At 38.3% G+C, this 18,045-nt stretch overlaps 1 protein-coding gene across 2 annotated transcripts in view; it reads left to right on the forward strand.

Annotated features, from left to right (window-relative positions):
* Positions 1 to 214: 214 nt before the first annotated feature.
* KITLG (KIT ligand) overlaps positions 215 to 18,045 on the forward strand; it is a 51,559-nt gene continuing 33,728 nt past the window's right edge. For both annotated transcript variants that reach the window (XM_026081308.1, XM_026081309.1), the window contains exon 1: positions 215 to 304. In XM_026081308.1, coding sequence (XP_025937093.1) covers positions 290 to 304 — 15 coding nt within the window. In that variant the 5' untranslated portion in view covers positions 215 to 289. The remainder of the gene's footprint in view (positions 305 to 18,045) is intronic.

Consider the following 18,045-nt stretch of genomic DNA (forward strand, 5'->3'; position numbering starts at 1 on the left):
AGGGGAAAGGCGTGTCCTGCCGGGGCTGCCGCCGCCGCTGCAGCCGTCGCCGCCGCCGCTGCGGGAGGCAGATCGGAGGTATAAAAGACCTGGCCGGGGGCCGGCGGCGGCTCCAGTCAGTGCGTGCGCTCGGGCCGTGGGGAGAGGGGCGGCGCGGCAGGCAGCGGGGCTCGCCGTGGGCAACGCCAATGCGTGGACTATCGGCTGCTGCATTATGCTGGAGCCACGGTTCCGCTGAAAGGAGTTTGCACGCGGCTGACTGGGCTGGACTGCAGCGCTGCCGTTCCTTATGAAGAAGGCACAAGTGAGTGGGGGGCATCTCCGCGGGGGGGGGGGCACCTGCGCGGGTGCGGAGCCCCGAGTCCCGGCTCGGTGGCCCCGGCGGGGCTGCGCGGCGGGTGCTGCCCTGCCCCGGGGCCTGGGGCGCTGCGGGGGCAGCGGCTCTGCGGGTGGGCACCGCTGCCGCTGTTCCGACGGCGTGCTAGCGATTTGGAGCGGGAATAAAATAAAAATAAATAAAATTAAAATAAATAAAATAAAAAAATAAAATAAAAATCCGTCAGGTCTTCTCCTTGGCACCACGCCGCCGGTGGAAAAGTTCCAGCAAGCGGGCCGGATCGGCGGCTTGGCCATAGCCGCGCTCCGGAGGCACTTGGAAAAATTGCCGTGATAAATCAGCTGCCGGCGTGACACCGGCGGGCGCGCGCGGCACGACTTGCGCGCAGACCGCGCGGGGCCGGGGGCAGCGGCGGGGGCGACCCCCCGCAAAAACCATCCCGTAAAAAAGAAAAAAGAAAAAAAAGGCGCACGGCAAGGCTAGAAAGTTGCAGGCTTGGCTTTGCGAGGTGCCGGCGCCCCCCGCCCGGGCCGCCCGCGGTGCCGTAGCCTGAGCTCCCCGGGGAAGAGCAGCGCATCGAGGACGCGCACTGCTCGTCCTGCTCCGGGGGCTTTTGCCTTCCCCTCCCCTTCTTGTTCAGAAGCGAAATAAGGTTATTTGCCTTCCCTCGTCTCTTGGTGATTGCTAGGTGTCTTCCCCCCCCAAAAACAAACAAACAAACAAACAACACTTCAGCATACAGAAAAGACTTAAAATACATTTTTAAAAGGGAAATAACTTACTAAAATCTATTGGACAATTAAATGGTCTTTGGAGAGAAGAGGGGAATTAGAAATACTTGCTTTCTGAGGTATTTAAAATGCGAGTGGCCAGAGCACTGGAGAACATACCCGTGCTTAAGGAGTTATAACTTGCTTGACTTTCATTTTTGTGATGCTGAAATGCAGTGAGGGACAATCTTAAATGAACAGTTCTGAAGTCTAATGGCATAAATTCCTTCCTGTTGTTCCCTTGACATGATAAAGATGCCTTGCACCTCAAAACTGTTGTTTTGGACCTTATATGCAGACTTGGTCACATGTGCTAAATAGATTATTAATTGGGAAGGGTCACTTAAACACTAAGAGCCATATTTGTGTACTCAGTTAAAGTTTATACATTCACTTAAAATTGGAGTGGATAAAAGTAGTATGATGTTATCCTAGCCCATGGCAGCATGCATGTCAGGCTGTTTCCTGGGAAGAAAAAACAGTTCAGCAGGCAGATGAGAGTTTACAAGTGCAAGTGATCAAACATTTCATTTCATGTGAACTGTAAACTTTTAAAACCCACAGAGAACTTTTTCCAAATTCAGAGCAAAGCAGGAATAATCCCTCTCTCCCAATAAACTGGGAAAGACAGGCAGTCCTGGCATTCAGTACCATATGGCTTGACTCAGGGGATCGCAAACCATAGCCTGTGGAACAGCTTCTTGTCATGGTGGTGAAGCATCTGTCAGCCTTCAAGCAGTTATGCTTCCTGCTTTTGGGAGACAGAGACAGATTCCCAGCTTTCCAAAGCATTTTTCCTTCATTTTAAGGATTAGCAAGCAAATGTGATACCAAACCATTAATCATTCCAAGGAGAGCAGAGCAGATGATATGTCAGGGGAGACTTTCCACTAAAACCATGAAGACCTTTGCACGAAGAGAGAGCAAATGACGGGGTTACAAGAAGGGGAACATAAGCACATTGTGGCACTTGGTGCATTAAAGTGAATTTTAATCTTTGTGCCCCCCTGTAGCTACTTTTCACATTGTCTAGACCAAGAACTGGCACAGAGAAAAGAATAGGATTGGAAAGCTAGGAAAGAAGTTAACATTTCTTAATAAGAATCCTGCATTAGACGTAGTATAGGAGGTGAGAACCACTACCTTGATAAGCCTTGAAAGTACTTAATAATACCTTGATCCTTAATACTTTAAACAATCAGGGGTTTTGATGTTTAAGGTAGTGTTACACAAGGATAATATATAACTAGTGCAGCTGAAGGAGTAGCTGAGTCATACTTAAGTGCGACTAAAGTGCTGAAAGAGAAGACAGAGTTGTGCTGAATGGTAGACTAGAAGTGAAAAGGATAGTCAGTTTATTTACATCAGTCTTAACCTGACAAACTGGGGGAGCTGCAGAAACGTGTTCCCCAACTGTGTCAGTCCTAGAAGGATTATTTCTGAAACTATGCAGTTTGATAAACATATAAACCCCTATTTTAAATGTGCCTACACCTTTTTCTTTAAGCAGTAGTGCCTTTAAAATTATGATTAAACATTAGGGTCCGGTCTTACAAATCCTTCTTCAATGGGACTATTTCCATGAATTAATCTTATTGAAGGATTACTTGTATGAGAGGATTTGCAGGCTTATATACTTAGTAATTAAAACTATTACTGGAAGTGAGTATATATTCTTTCGCATGCTATTACAACAAATAAAATATCACTGATGTCTGCACAGCCTTTTACATTTTGAGGAAAATATGATGAGTGATGGTAGTGTGATTTACCTTGCAAAAACATGTAGCAGGTCTCTGATTTCCTTGTTCTTTGTTCGATTTGAAGACAATCTAAGTAGGATTAAGTTAGTCACTAGGAAATACGCTGCGAAGAGAAGTCACACATGGAGCTGACTCAGAAGACTGCCGATGGCATAGACTGTCAGATATGTGGTTCAGGCACTTGATCTTTAGCAATGATTAGAAAGGTCTTAGATCTGAGCTCAGCTTTTTACCCTTGAATGTGTATATTCATTGCTAGTAGCTAACTGACCTTTTTAGGTAGTCCTATCCACAGTATATTTGTGTGACTGAAGTCACACAGGAGGGGAGCCTCTGTATAAATTATTATGGATATTGCAGTTGTAAAAAAGAAGAGGACAAAAATAGTTCCCGGCTAAAACAGGAGTGTAAAATACACATCTGATACATTTGTGTTGAGCTTGCAGGGGCATTATTTTAAGGAAAATAGTAAGCTCTGATCTCTAATCTTTCTTGCCCAATTCTGTAAGAAAAAAACCACTAGGCACTAGAAGACATTTGGAGCTCATGGTAGGCATAGATTTGCTGCTCATCAGGAGAAGAGAATCTGTAGGCGCCAGAAAGATATCATGCTACACACATTGAGTAATGGACTAAGGTCTTTTTCCCTTTTTCTCTGGTTTTGATTCTGCTTATGGGAGACCAGTTTGTGAGTACTGCAACTGGAAAGAACATCTTGGAAGAAAGTGTAGCGTGAAAAATAAACAGCAGATAATCTAGAAGACTCTTGGGGGAGCGGGGAGGTTTTTTGTATGGTGCGTTTGGTGATTTTTTTTTCTTTGCCTGCTTGTACCGTGTGTCTGTAGGCTTTTATGTCTGGGATCTATGGCAGCTGACTTTGTAATGTAGACTGAGGCCTCTACCCAGTCTGGTTCTGACCTGGTTTGGCTGTCAAACTGAAACGTAGGTTCCCCTTTTGTGCAAAGCATTTCGGTTGTTAAGGTGCACGCAGCTCTGCAAGCTGACAGTGCCATTCTCCAAGTTTTGTTGTGTGACTTAATGGTATGCTAGCTCATGTAATCGCCATATTGTACAAAAGTTAAGAGTTGGCAAAACACAGCCCTTGGCTTGGGGTGGGCAATGCTCAGTATGCAGTATGTAAACACAACACCCATTTATTTGAAGCAAGGCAGGAAAAATCTCTCTACGCAATTCCATTTGAGTGGAGTGGGAGCTGACAGATGAAAATGAAAGCGTTTGTTCTCTCCCTGGTCTTTGGTATGCCAAACCTGAAGTTAGTCAGCCTTTTAAACACACGGCAAATCCGTTTTTTTTTTCCTGTGCGCTTGTGGAAAAAGGAGATGGTCCAGTATAAGGTGAGTGGTGAGGGGAAGTGCTCCTCTTAATTTTTTTTGAACAGCAGTTATTTGGACTGTGTATTGAATCATATGTAAACCAGCAAAATTGACATTAACATATTATCGATGCTGAAATAGCTGACTGCTGGGAGTACATAAAATGTAGTTTGTTTCTGCTGAATGATTTTAATTATTGCCAAATATAAATAAAATTGGACATTTATTAGTGTGACAGTGAAAACTGAAAATACGTTACAGTTACAAACTGCCCAGAGAAAACAAAAATAGCGTTAAGTATTTTTTTTGATTAAAACTGGTAGTGTGCATAGTATCTGAGGTTAATGAAAGTAGATACATTAATGAAGACATTATTCCTACTATAAGTCTAAATAAATGCCAGTTTAGGAGTTCAGATTAATGAACACATTAGAGCACAATAATCCAGGAAATAAATTATCTTCTAATTTCCTATTGTTATCGAATAACCACCGGGTGAATGATTGCTTTTTGTTTAAACAATATTTAAATTATACAAGGTAGATAGATGGGATAACCATTTTAAATCTGATTAAGAATTTTCTGCTTTATATATATTTTTGGTGCTATCTTTGCTTTGTGGAGCAGACTGCGGGTTAGACGAAAGGCTAAAATAGCAATATTGCCTTTTTCTAAGTGTCTCTGGCATCAGGTCAAAGATATCACTGCAAGTATTCCCTAAAGGAGGCCCTTGCAGTTCTCACTGCTTACACCATGCTTTGGATGCACACTGTTGGAGCACACTGTTTTGCAAAGTGGGTAAGTCTTGACCCTCCAGCTATTCCCTCAGCACTTGAAGCAACAGCAGAAGTGAGACAGGGTGGTGCAGGCTGAGTGGGCTGAGTGCAGGCTCCCTCCCGCAGGGCCAGTACCTCCCATGGAGAATGGTCAGGGGGTTGGGGAGCTCCTGGAAGGATCTCTCAAGCAGGTCCACTGTAGACCCAGCTTTCATCCCTACTAGCTCTTCACTGCTGTTAAAGAGTGCATGTAAGTATGCAGGAACTGCAGGATTCAGTTATTTTTCTTTTGCCCCACTTCTGTTGCAAAACCTATTGGTTGGAGAAGATCAGGTTCAGGAATGATCCTCAAGGTCACGATCATTTAGCCCAAGCCTCCTGAGCTACCACTTCTCCCCTCTGTGATGTGCATTACAGCCATTCACATGGTGTTTCTTAACGTTTCAGTGAAGAGTTTCTAATCAGGCTGGGTATCTTGGTATTCCCCCTGCCTTTCTTGGCTTCTCACTAATTTTGCGCAGCAGAGGCAGAAAGTCAGAGAGGGGTGTGTGCCAGCAGCCTTGGGGCTGGGGCAGGACTGCATTGCAGACCTCATCTCAGACTGGTGTTCTCCAGAGCTTGCGGGTTTAGGATGGGCTGTCACAAGAAGGTGAGTGTATGGTTTACAGTGATTATCTCTGGGTTTGCAAGCCACATTGATTCAATCCATCTAGAAAAGGCTAATCTCTAAGAATTCACCTGAGCCTGGGTGCCTAGTAGTTGAAACACTCCAGTCTGTTTTGCTGAAGCTGTTCTGCTCTGTGTACATAATTATTCATTGTGCCAGAGGAAAAAACATCAGTCCAGACTTTGAGTCTAAAGAGTCAAATCTGCACTGGGTCCACAAAAGTTGAGATTTTAACTGTTTGGGGTTAAGTCATACTTTAAGCTTGAATTAACTGAGCAGCTGGGCTTATTTGTTGAGTCTTGAGGGTGGTTGACACATGAAGTAGGAATGAGGGGGGTTTACTTACCAGCCACAAATCCCAATTCACAGCTTGTGAATTGTGCCAACTTCTGAACCTCCATTCAGAAAGATTTAGGAGTCTGCAACTCAAAGTTTGAACACGTCAGTCTGCCAGTCCCATCTGTTTGTGTAACTTGATATTTCAAAGTGTGGCCATTCCATGTGACTAAAGCTAATTTCAGTGCGATAGCTTTAACTGTTTCAAACTTTAATCTAGTGACCTGTTCAGTTGCTGCCTTTCCTTCATTCTGCTGCCATCAGCTCCAGGGACATCAGCTCACTGACTGTTAAGGCCAAGTATAAGCTTAGCCTGGTCCTCTTTACCATCTCTAGAAGTAGCTTAAGAAGGTTTTAGAAGTACCTTCAGTATGGCTTTAGAAGTACCTTAGGTATAAGCAGCCCATGTAATGTGTGGTAGGACCTAAATTCTGCATTTGCTTTGACTGGAATCTGTCTACCTGATTCAGGCAGAGTTGCATGTGCTGATAGTCTTCCAGTGGCTTTCCTCCTAAACGAATAACACTTTTTTCCTTGCAAGTAATGAAAGTTGGGAAGGAATCCAAGTATCCAAGCCCAGTCTCCGGATACGTATGGAGGAACACACTTTGTGCAGAAACAGCTGTACGTATGAAGTGTTTATTTGGATGTCAGCCTATGCTTGTGCCCGGACCTACATGCAGTGAAGGTCCTAAGCATGGTCTGCAAGCCTTCTGCCACAGAGATTTGAAAATCTGTATGTAATGAGGGCACAGCTGAGCTGTGGGACTGTCCCGGTTGAAGCTAGAAGAACATGTGCTGAGAAGTATGTGCCAACTGCATGTATTTCCTTTATAGTAGAGACATAATCTGTGACAGAATTTACCTCATGTTTTATCATGAAGGAAGTAAGGCAAAGGGTAAATGAGTATTTTAGCACAGTAGAACTCCCTCAGTATAAAACTTTGAGTCCAATACAGGATAATCTTAAACTATTTTTGTTGACTTGATCTATAGCTTTTCTTTGGGTATTTTTGTTCTTTATTGTGAAACTGAAAATTCAGTGACAGGTAAAATTAATTCCTCATTTTCTGAGGAAGAGCTTGACAATACTCGTCTATTTTACCCGAAAGGTAAATACATTTTATTTGACTGCAGAAGTATGAGAAACAGTATAATGGTGTTTGCTTGCTAGCAGCAACCAGGATATGCCTTTCATTCTGATTAGAGTATGATACATCGTCTGTGGGTGGATTCTTAGGTTTATTTAGTAACACGTGATCTCTAATAACTTAAAAGAAATCTTATTCTGGCAGTTATAAGTCAGACTATAAAACTAAACTGTGCATGTCCTGACAGTCTGTTTCCCTTTAAAACAGAAGATGAACCCTGTGTAAATCATGCAACAGTTTACTATGTAACAGTTCCTCCCAACTAAAGAATGAACTTAAGATGTATGTAACACCTACTGAAAACTCATAGTAATGCACTGACATACAAGGTTTGTTGTTCTAAAATGTGATTTTGAGAAGTGCCTGCAAGTGTGGAGGTTTTAGGGTGTGTAAGGAGGTATGGATGTTTGTTCCTCCATTTTATGTTGATTCAAAAAATTCTTCTCTGTTTAGGGAGTTTTCATAATTGTATATAAAATGGGAGTAGGATATCAAGATACTGATTTTTATGGTCTAACTGCCATAATGGACTGAAGTAAGGCAGTGAGGAATCAGACATGGTGCATTTAAATTAATAACATGTTACATAAATTCCAAATAATTCACTAAATGAAGTGCTTAGAAATTTAGGGAGGTTGAAATTTAGACATGCTAATGGTTTATCATAAAGAAGTCCTAAGTTCCAGCCTTATAATCTTCAGCCTCCATTTGCTAGTTGTTAACGGAACTCAGCAAAATTTGTGTGTTTTGCATTAAATGACAACCAGGGAGCATTGTGTATTATGTTTTTAAACTGTTATAGATCTGGATGTCAGTTCTTGCTTGAAATTAATCATGTTGGCTTTCTTGTTTTGTTTGGTTTTTGTTTGTTTTTTTTTTGTTTTTTACAACTTTGAGTCGTAGAGGAATAGGAACGTTTGTCAGCCAAATGAATTTAGGAAGCTTGTATAATGCTGCTTGGCACCCTCTTTCGTTTGGATTAAAAAATATGTTCCTGAATAAACAGAACTTTCTGGTGATTATTTTAAAAAGGAAAAATATCTCCAATATTCATAGTTGCTGTCTTTTTCAAATAACTGTGGTTCTGCAATGTGTCGATTGCATTTCTATTCTAATAGCAAAAACTCTCACTACTGTATCTGAGACAAGTTTAAATGCTCCTGATGTGTGGTGTATTCTTATTTTCAAGGAAACACAAACCTTATTTTTAAACAGCAAGTTTAAATACTGTCACAGAAGCTGCTTTGATCTTGTGTATTATAATCCCTGACAAAGAATGTGTCCTAGATTTTACCTTCCAGTCACTAAATCTGTATCCTTTAAAAATTCTGGCCATAATCATAGTCTGACCCAATCTGTTTTGATGAATTTTTTCAGTACTTGTTCCTTTAATAGTGTAGAGCTGGACACTGAAAGCCCTCTTCTCACGCTACTAAAGTAAGTGAGATTCTTGCTATTTTTTTAAATTATAATAAGACTAGACTTTCCATTCCCAAGCAGGCTGGTGTCCATAATCCTCCATCATTTTTTTTTCTGACACAAATGCAGGAAGACTTTTTTCTTCCATGTATGTGACCAAAATTTCTGGATTTTTTTTTCTGTCTTCACATCCAAACACATATCTGAAGATAATTGTTCATTTTTCTAGTTTCTCTCTCTCCTCATTCAGACAGAAAAGTCATTACTTTTGTTCCAACAATAGTACCTTCATTTCCCTGTGCACCTTTCCTGGCATCTGTTGCGTTTAGGTCAGGATCCTCACCTTCAACAGTAAGACATCTGCATTTCTGACATCCAAAATACTTATATTCTTAAATACTTAAATTCTAAGCTTTATTTCTGTTTAATGTTTTCTACAGTTTTTGTAGTAATCTGTCCAGTGATTGTTTTTAATTCACATAACATTTCTGAGGCCCACTTCAAATATGAATGCTCTGAATATCATCTATTTACAGTATTTTGTCTTGTCCATAAAAATTAAAATCTCACAATTAGAATGAATCCACCATATTGTGGAATATGTTCTATGATTACACTCATACTAGTAACTTGTTATTTATGACAGTTGTGAAGTGCCCACTGAAATACTGGTCTGCCATTTCTAGAAGTGACACTACTTTTCCCTCAATAATAATTATTGAAGAATTTTCTTGCTATTTTTGAAGAGTCAGCTACTTGCTGAGATCAAAGGAAATTCTTTTAGCATTAATCATTATTGCTTTGTGATAGGTCTCTCAGGTTTATTACATGACCATTTTACCAATATCTGATTCAGTGTTTTCGTTTAGTCTTTAAGTCTACTAGAGTGAATTTCTTGTCTTTATAAACCTTGCTTTCATCTCTTTCTCCTTGACACATTTTTTGAAATCTCCTCTCAAATAGGTTCTAGTGATCTACTGGACATTAGCCAGTAACAGCCAGATTATCTACAGTACTTTTGGTCATTTCACACTGTACCAGAATGCTGTTGACATTTACAAATGGCCTGAGACGTATGTAAAGTTAATCCGATTGTAACTTGTTTATTTCTGTTGAAACATCTTCTTGCTTTGCATCCAAGAACATTATTTTGGTTACTGTTGGATTTCTACCTGCTATGAAGTGCGAATGATTAAACTATGATGTGCTTTTTGGCTTTATTCACTATGGTATGTTCCTCTTCTTAACATGCACACTCTCAAAGCAGCAAGTCCATTTCTTATTTCAGAGTAAATTGCACAATTCATACATTTAAAACTAGAAGGATTTTTTTTTTCCTGTACAATTTGACAAATACCACTTTAGTAAACTTGCTAAGAAACTCTGTCATTCATGAAAATACCTAACTAAAGTTCTGTTGGAATTCTACAGTATATGCATTGAAAACTATATACTCTGAGGAGGTTTGTGCTGATCTTCTCTATGGTGGGGTACATTTTCTTTAAGACTAACTATGGAAGCCAAGGAAATTTCATGATAGGCCAGACAACCTCAAATGTCATCTTTAATAAGAGCAGTTCTAGGAAACTTATGAGAACTACGTGCATAAGCCATCTAGGAAGTCATATTATATCATGTAAATATTTCCATAATGAGTTTTCGTATCAGCACATCCGTAACAAGGATGCTGTAGTACATGTATCAAAGGGGTAGTTTCAGTACTGAAAACTGTGGTTCTTTCCAATTGTCATGAATACTTTTGACCAAATGCTCTATAAGAAGTAAACTCAGTACACACAATTTACAACTGTGTTTTTCATAAGTAGGCCCTGTGAAAACCACCAGTAAAAATAAATAGCTGTTTTTCAAAGGGTTGTTTTGTTTTATCATTGCAAATATGTGAGGATACCTAACTTCTGTTATCAGGTGCTTACTAAATTTGAAGTACTGTATTGCTGGTATCTTTAAAATTATATTTTACAAACATCTATATTTCATGGACATTTATATTTCTCCAAAATGATACAGTCATAGTGGGGGATTTTCCTCAGATTTTTTTTTCTTTATGTTGTATCTGCATTTCCACAGCCATATTGAGCTGCAAATAGAGTGACTCGACCTTTTCATTCAGTATGTTTACCCCACAACTTTTGCAATTTTGAGGAAAGCTGAAAGTGTAGCTGCAGGTTTAAGTTTTGCAGTTCTTTCCAGTTAGCATAGCCTATACAACTCCTAATCAAAAAAACCCCCCAAAACCACAAAAACAAAACCCCCAAGCAACCAGGATACTAGAGCTACAGTTTTTATGGACAGGTCTAGAGTTTGGTGCAAGATATACATTATAACTCAGGCTACTTTTGCAGTAAGAACAAGGTGTTTATAAGATGGTGAAAACAGCTGATCAAGGTGTTCCCTTATATATTTTCTTAAATATACAATAACTCTTATATTAATTACATCTAATTTTTAGATATGTCCAGAGTTTAAAAAAGAATTTTTCCTAACACCTTCTCTTTATTGTTGTCTTGTAAATACAGCCTGGTGTATATAAATCAGTCAATAGAAGGAAGGTGGGAACTCTACAATAGAGTTCAATGAAAGGAATAATAAAAAAAAAAACTCCTGTAAAAGAAGTGATGCTTTTAATGTACTAAAATTCTTTGTGTGTCAAAATGGGTGAATAAAGAGAAACCATTGAAATTACTTATTTAGATTTTCCAAGGAAAAGGTCTAAGAAGAAAACTAAGTCCCCTACTGTATCTCCCATATCATAACAATTTGAGAAAAAAATTCTTAGGTACTGAAAGCAATACGTAGGAATAAGTGGTTAATTTATAATGTGGCAAAAACCTAAGAGGTAATGCGCTCTAAGTGTCAGCAGCCTCATGTAGTTCAATCTGGAAAGAGGGTTCACAGATTGATGGCAACATGTGCAGGCTACATAAATTACTCAGGTTAATTGAAACTAAAAGAGACTCTGAGGAACTTTGTAAAGGTTTAGTGAAGATAAGGGAACAGATGGCATGATGGCAAGTGAAGTTCATTATACTGAAGTGCAAGGAGATGCATTTTGGAAGGAATATTTTGAACTAATTGTAACTACATTAATAACAGTAGTTGTCATTATTAGTAAAAACTCCTTGCAAGCTCTTTTTTAATGTAACTATACTAAATCAAGAAAAATGGGAGAAAAATCTCTGTATTGTACCTCCAATAGAACAAATCAACCAACATATTGAGATGCAGCAGGAACGGAATGAAAATCTTTAAAAAGTGAAATGCTTTTATGATGGTGATAGTCAGCCATCTTGAACAAAGGTCTGGTTGCCTCATCTGAAGAACGTAACAGAAATAGTAGTCCTAAGATAAGCAACAATATTATAAGAAAACAATGAGCATATGAAGAGGGACTGAAAGCTGGGGGCAAGAAACTACTGGAAGGTGTAGGAAGAGAGATACACAAAAAGTAGTAGAGAGAATGGTTACTGGACATTACTGATCTTTTCTCAATACAAGAGAAAAGAAATATTTAACACAATTGCGAGTCAGAGGATGCAAAAGCAATGCTACCTCCAAACGCAGTGATCAATCTGAAAACCCTTTTGACACTAAATATAACACAGCTTCAAACGCAGCTTGATAAATGGCAGAGGCAGTCGAAAAGGTTGCTGCCACCAAAAGGGGTAGTCCCAGTCGTCTCTTCCTTGTACATCTCTTTTCCTCCTCCCCTCATTCCTCAGGGATTAGTTTGCTTTCTCTGAATTGAACTGGCTAGTCACTGTCTGTGAATTTACTGACTTGCAGGGGGGTCGGATATTCCCGGAGCATGGGAAGCTGCAGAGAAGGAAGCACTGTGAGAGCCTTCTCTCAGCAGCACTGGTTAGATTGGTTCAAACCATCTCATTATCCTCAAATGAAGAAAAAAGGATTATACGCACATATAGGTGAAAAGCTATAGTTACTTTAGTTTACACTCTGACCATGAAAGCCTGCCTTTCTTTTAATTCATACAATTAGAAAGAAATTTCTCATATAAGCAGTATATTTGGTAACTGTGAAAGATCAGTTTTCTTTCATTTTTTTGTGTCCACCAAACTGATCTTGTATGAGTCTGGCACTTTTTGCTTTCCAAATCTTCATTGCCTTAATTGCACAAGTCAGATTTGGCCTAATTATAAACTCAGTTTCATATACAACCATTTGCCAAAATTACCATCTGTAACAATTCAGTATTTAATATTGAGACAAGGAAATGCCTTTGAAATGTATTGTAATTGAACTCCAATTACATATTAAAGTCATGACAAGTGAGACATTTATACTGAAAGATCTTTCTTTTAAAAAGGGGGTATGAATGGTTAGAACTCCCCAAATTTTATGAAGTGCTGACATGTTGCATAGGTCTACCCATTCAAAGATAGTGGAGTTTCCATGGAACAACATCCTTGAAAGACACTTGTATACAGCACTTCAACATTAGCAGGAAAAAGTACTTAAAAGTGTTCTCCCCTTTTAGGAATGCATAGGAATTCAAAATATATATATTTCTGCTGAGGTAATGCAGTAAGTGGCTTTTTATGTTGCAGGAAGCATTTTGAACTGTCGCCTCCCCTCCATTACCTTTTGTCATCTTCAACTTACATTGTTCTGGACTTTAGACAGTGCTTCAGATTCCGAAAATGACTGTTCTGGCAATTTGCTTTCTTTAAAAATAAATAATCAATATGTCTCAAGAAAGTAATTTCAGAAAGAACTTTTAAAATTAGCAATGGCATGATACATTTTAGTAAATTACTTCAAAAAAGAAGTTAGTCTTAATTTTCTGTGGTGAAAAGATATGCAAATGGAATAACAATCACTTAGATATTTTTGACCTGTGGAAGTGTTTTCAGTTTAGATTGAGAACTTTAAAAAGTGTAATTGCTTTTCTTTTACTAACATGCCAAATTAGTTGCTTTAAGACAAGGCATAATGTATTGGTAATTCCAGCTAGCCAAGGTAAATGGCTTATTGCCTGCCCAGCACTTAATTGTCTTATGAGCGTACCTAAATGTTTTGAAGATTAGTTTCTAATCTGAAGTGTCAGTATCTGGATTTATCTTCAGTCACAGAAATTGTATCTTCAAGGCATCTGACATTAATCTCATCCATCAGTGTATTGCTTCAAATAAAAATTCTTTTCATACTTACTAAAGGCAAGCATTTGATCAAATACATATTTGCTCTTAATGTATTTATATTCTAGTAACAGTGTGATTGTAAGATTGTGTTATTCTTTCACAGATACTTACCTTAAAGCTGTATTGTTGGCTATGTTTTGACTATGTATAGGAATGTGTCTGATTTAAATTATGCAGGAAGTAAAATACTACCTAAGAACTTAGATTTTTTTTTGAAGTAAAATTATTTACTAGGTAGCTTTCAAATACAAATAGATGGGAACTGAGTTGAAATCAAGATCTGAAATTAAAAGAGGCTTTTCTCACCAGAAAACGTTTTTCAAATATGATTTTGCTTTACTCTGTTTTATTTGGGAACAGCAGAGATAAACATGCATGAATCTTACAAATATTTCCTGGTGCAGACCTAATACATACAGCTTAAGCTGTCATTTACAGTGATAGGAAGAAGTACAAAATCACGACCTACTGAAATATTGAAAATGAATGGTTTTAAACAGCTTTATGAGAATGTAAACCTGACAGTGTCATTTCTCATGGGCTTCATTTGATTTTTTGACTGTGGAATCATATGCTCCAAGTTTTTGAATGGTAAACAAATTCATGCATTTCCCAAGGTAATATTCTGACAGACTTTCTGATTTAGCTAACTACTAAATGTCTAAATGAACATACAACAGGATTTTTATTGTGAGAATGTCAACGTGCTCAAAGGCCTCAGAGTATTTCCTGCATCTTCTGAGAGTTTTCAATGCAAGCACCAAAGCCAAGTGATTTAGCTTTGATTTCTCACTTCTGTTGCTTTTTGGAAGGCTGGGTTTTAAATGCCTTTGCTGGTGGTCTGAAGCTTTTCCTCTGAAAACTTATCTTCCAAAAACCTGTTGCAATTTTTGTAGAAATTGACTATAAATTATGGTTAAAACGTCCACAGAGACTGTTTATAGGGTTAGATAGCTAATTCATTGCTGGGCAACAAATGATTTGTTGCAAACAGAACATGGGGTGGAAGAGGTTATTTATTTGTTTTGAAACTCAAAGTGATTCTAACAAACTAGACATTGTAACGCTAAATTTTCCTTTTCATATTCATATATGGCAAACAGTAGATATTCTGTTAAAATACTACATTAATTCTGTAAAACATTTCTAAATCATGAGCAGCACAGGCACATCATAAAAAGACATTATGTCCAATACAGTAAATTCCTTGTTGAACTGAAAGACAGAAGCAGCAGGAACTAAAGTTTCACTATGGAATAACATGACCTTGCCCAGTTCCTGTTATTGAGTTTTGTAAAGACACTCTTTCATCCTACAGTGGAATATTGCCTGAAGAACACTTCAGCCCAAGATAATGCTCCAAGGTAATCATGTAGGTTTAGAGTTGTGTTTTTAAAAAAACATCTTTTGAATTTTGAAAGGATATGTTGAGACTTTTATTACTTACTCATGTTTAAAATTTTAGGTGTCACCACTGATAACAGGAAGGAACTTAAAATACCCCTCAAGTATTCCTCCAAAGAGCCAAGCTTTAAAATGCATGAAAATCAGAACAACCTCCTTTTATCAGTGTTACACTTGCTATTGAAAACTTTGGCTGCATCTTTGGTCAAACATCTGATTTTTATTTTTTTTAATGTCTTCTAAATGCAAGATCAGTTTTATTACCAGCATTTTACAAGAGAAGAACGGATGTTGCATAACAATCTGAAAAGTTATCAGCTGAGGCTTTGGGTGATCAAAGTGAAAACTTCTTGGTTCTGGTGCATAGAAATTTCCTGTCTCAAGCCTTTTTAAGTTGATGCAGGTGCTACTATCTGGAATATATCCAAAAAGTCAGCTTTTGTGTAAGTGAATTGTGAATACCTTTTATGTCAGCTGTTATTTATCAATGGGAGAAACTGCTCTGACTAGTGAGGAATAATCTCATTTAAAAGTTGCATGACATGAAGAGTTGATTTTAAGTTGTTAGCTCCTCTTCGCTTCATAAACAACCACCTGGTTGCATACTACATCCATTGAAATAGCAGCAACAATACTTAGTAAAAGGTGGGGTAATCCTCAATTTACATTCACTGGAAGAGAGCCTATGAAACTATGATACTATAGAGAGTAAATAAATAAAGTTTGTAATCTGGGAGAAGGTATGAGGAAGGGAATGATTCATTTATTTTCCATGAGCCTTTTTTTTTTATTGCTTCTTTGTCATGTAGTACTGGAAGTCATATGGGCTTGTTAGGCATAATGAGGACTCAGAGGTAGGAGGATTGATCTCCATAAATACCTCAAAGGAACAGACCACAAAAATGGAATCGAACAATGTAAGCAAAGAAGCAGTACTGGCATGAGAACAAGATGATATAAATTGTCATTGATACACTTACACAGAACACTATAAGAAGGCTTTTAACCATCAGAACAGTGAAGATCTAGAACAACTTCCCAAGATAGTTTTATTAGCCCCTCCACTCCTACTTTGCTCTTCCAGTCTTTTTATTTGGTTATGCAGTCCTATTACAAAGATAAGCTGCCTGTAGTGTGAAAGGAGTGGGATACAGCAGTAATGTGCCTGGAGCTAACCTATCCCAGGAGTTACCTGGAGCCCACAGTGACTAAAACTGACACTTGCAGTGGGGTTGGGCAAATAAAGAAGGTCAAGAGACTTATGCTCTAGGAGCACAAGTTTTTTGATTGCCTGTTGAGGAGGACTGCCTAGACCTATTCCTGTTTTTTAATGTTGGAATTCAGGTTGCTAATAAATATCATTTGCCATGGTGGTAGATGATAGCAGAGCCTTTCTGGGTGCACCACAGATTACCCCTTTTGCCTGATGTTGCTCATGAGATCATCACCAGGGCAGAGGGACTGAAAAGAAGGCTGCTGGAGCTCAACACCATGATATTTAGCATGATGCAAATCTTATCATTTATGCAACCACTGTTTCTCACCTTGAAGACCACTAATGTAGGCAGTAGCTGTAAAAACTGCCAATCACCCAGGAAACTACTTATCTCATGATCCTATATACACAGTACAACGTTGATGTGACAGAATATCATTTTTCAGTGTTTTCAAAGCTTATCTTGATGTTGGCAGATTTGAGGGATCCAAACCGTGTTCTTTAATCACAACTATAATACATCTATAATCACATCTATATACATCTGTAATTGTAAAGATGTAATACAATTTAGTTACATGATAAAATACAATCTCAGCTGCATTGGCTCACAGTTTTAGTCTGTGTTGAGCAATTACACTTTTGTAATGAGGTGTCTGCTTAAGATTTCTTATTGAGCAGGTCAGAGAAATCAGTTGGGAATGTATATCTCTACAAAGATATAGTACCTATCAGGGATGTAATAGAAGAAAATCAGAGTTCAGAAACAAAGTGGTTTCATTCTGAGGACATGTCTTTGGTTTAAGGCCAGGCTGACAGGTCTGTGATTTATGTATCAAAAATCATCCTCTACTTATACAAGAAAGTATAAAAGGAATGACAAAAAGAAAAAAAAAGTGTAAAACCTTGTAATTTTGTAATAATATTCTTCTTCCTGCTGTTCTCTTCCCGCAAGCTCAACCACGATCTGAAAACTGTTCAGATTTATAATACAATTTATATCTCACAAAACATGTGTAAGACATGAAAAAGATTAAGAATATACTTAACCTCTTTTAGTTTCATACTACTAAGGAAATAGTAGGGAGGATAGAGACATTTCATCATTTACATAAGTTTTACTGTATGCCGAGCATCAAAATAGGTGATGTTTCTGCTGATCTTAATATTTTTATTTTGTCAGTGCAATAGTTCTCACAACCCATATTCCGTCTACTTTCTGCCACATGGTAAAAATTAAAGATCCAATACTGAATTTCTTTAAGAACATTTTCTTTACTGGTACCTGAAGGTCTAAGATTAAAAAAGATGGCCCTGAATATATTTTCAAAGATGAAAAAAATCATAATTCAAAACAATGTTCAAGATAGTGGATTTTTTGCACAAACTTGGCAAACAAGCACAAACATCTGAAATCTTTTACTACGAATCGTACTTAAGAGAATATCTTTCATTCCCTGAGGAAGTCAGATCATCTGCTTCCTTATAGTGTGAGAATCTTGTCTTCCCTGTTAAGCTAATCTTGTATATTACTTTGACTTCCTCTTTAGATTACTTAAAAGTGCCTTTGGCTTCATGCTGGAAGAGTCTTTCTTAAGTTCCCCGGGGAAAAAAAAAACAAAAACAAAAACTTCCCCTTTGGAATTTGTGGGAGGTTTTGTTGAGTCAGCTGAAGTCTGGTCTTCTGCCTAT

Source organism: Apteryx rowi, unplaced genomic scaffold (assembly GCF_003343035.1).
Source record: "Apteryx rowi isolate R43461 unplaced genomic scaffold, aptRow1 scaffold_541, whole genome shotgun sequence".
Classification (NCBI taxonomy): Eukaryota; Metazoa; Chordata; class Aves; order Apterygiformes; family Apterygidae; genus Apteryx; species Apteryx rowi.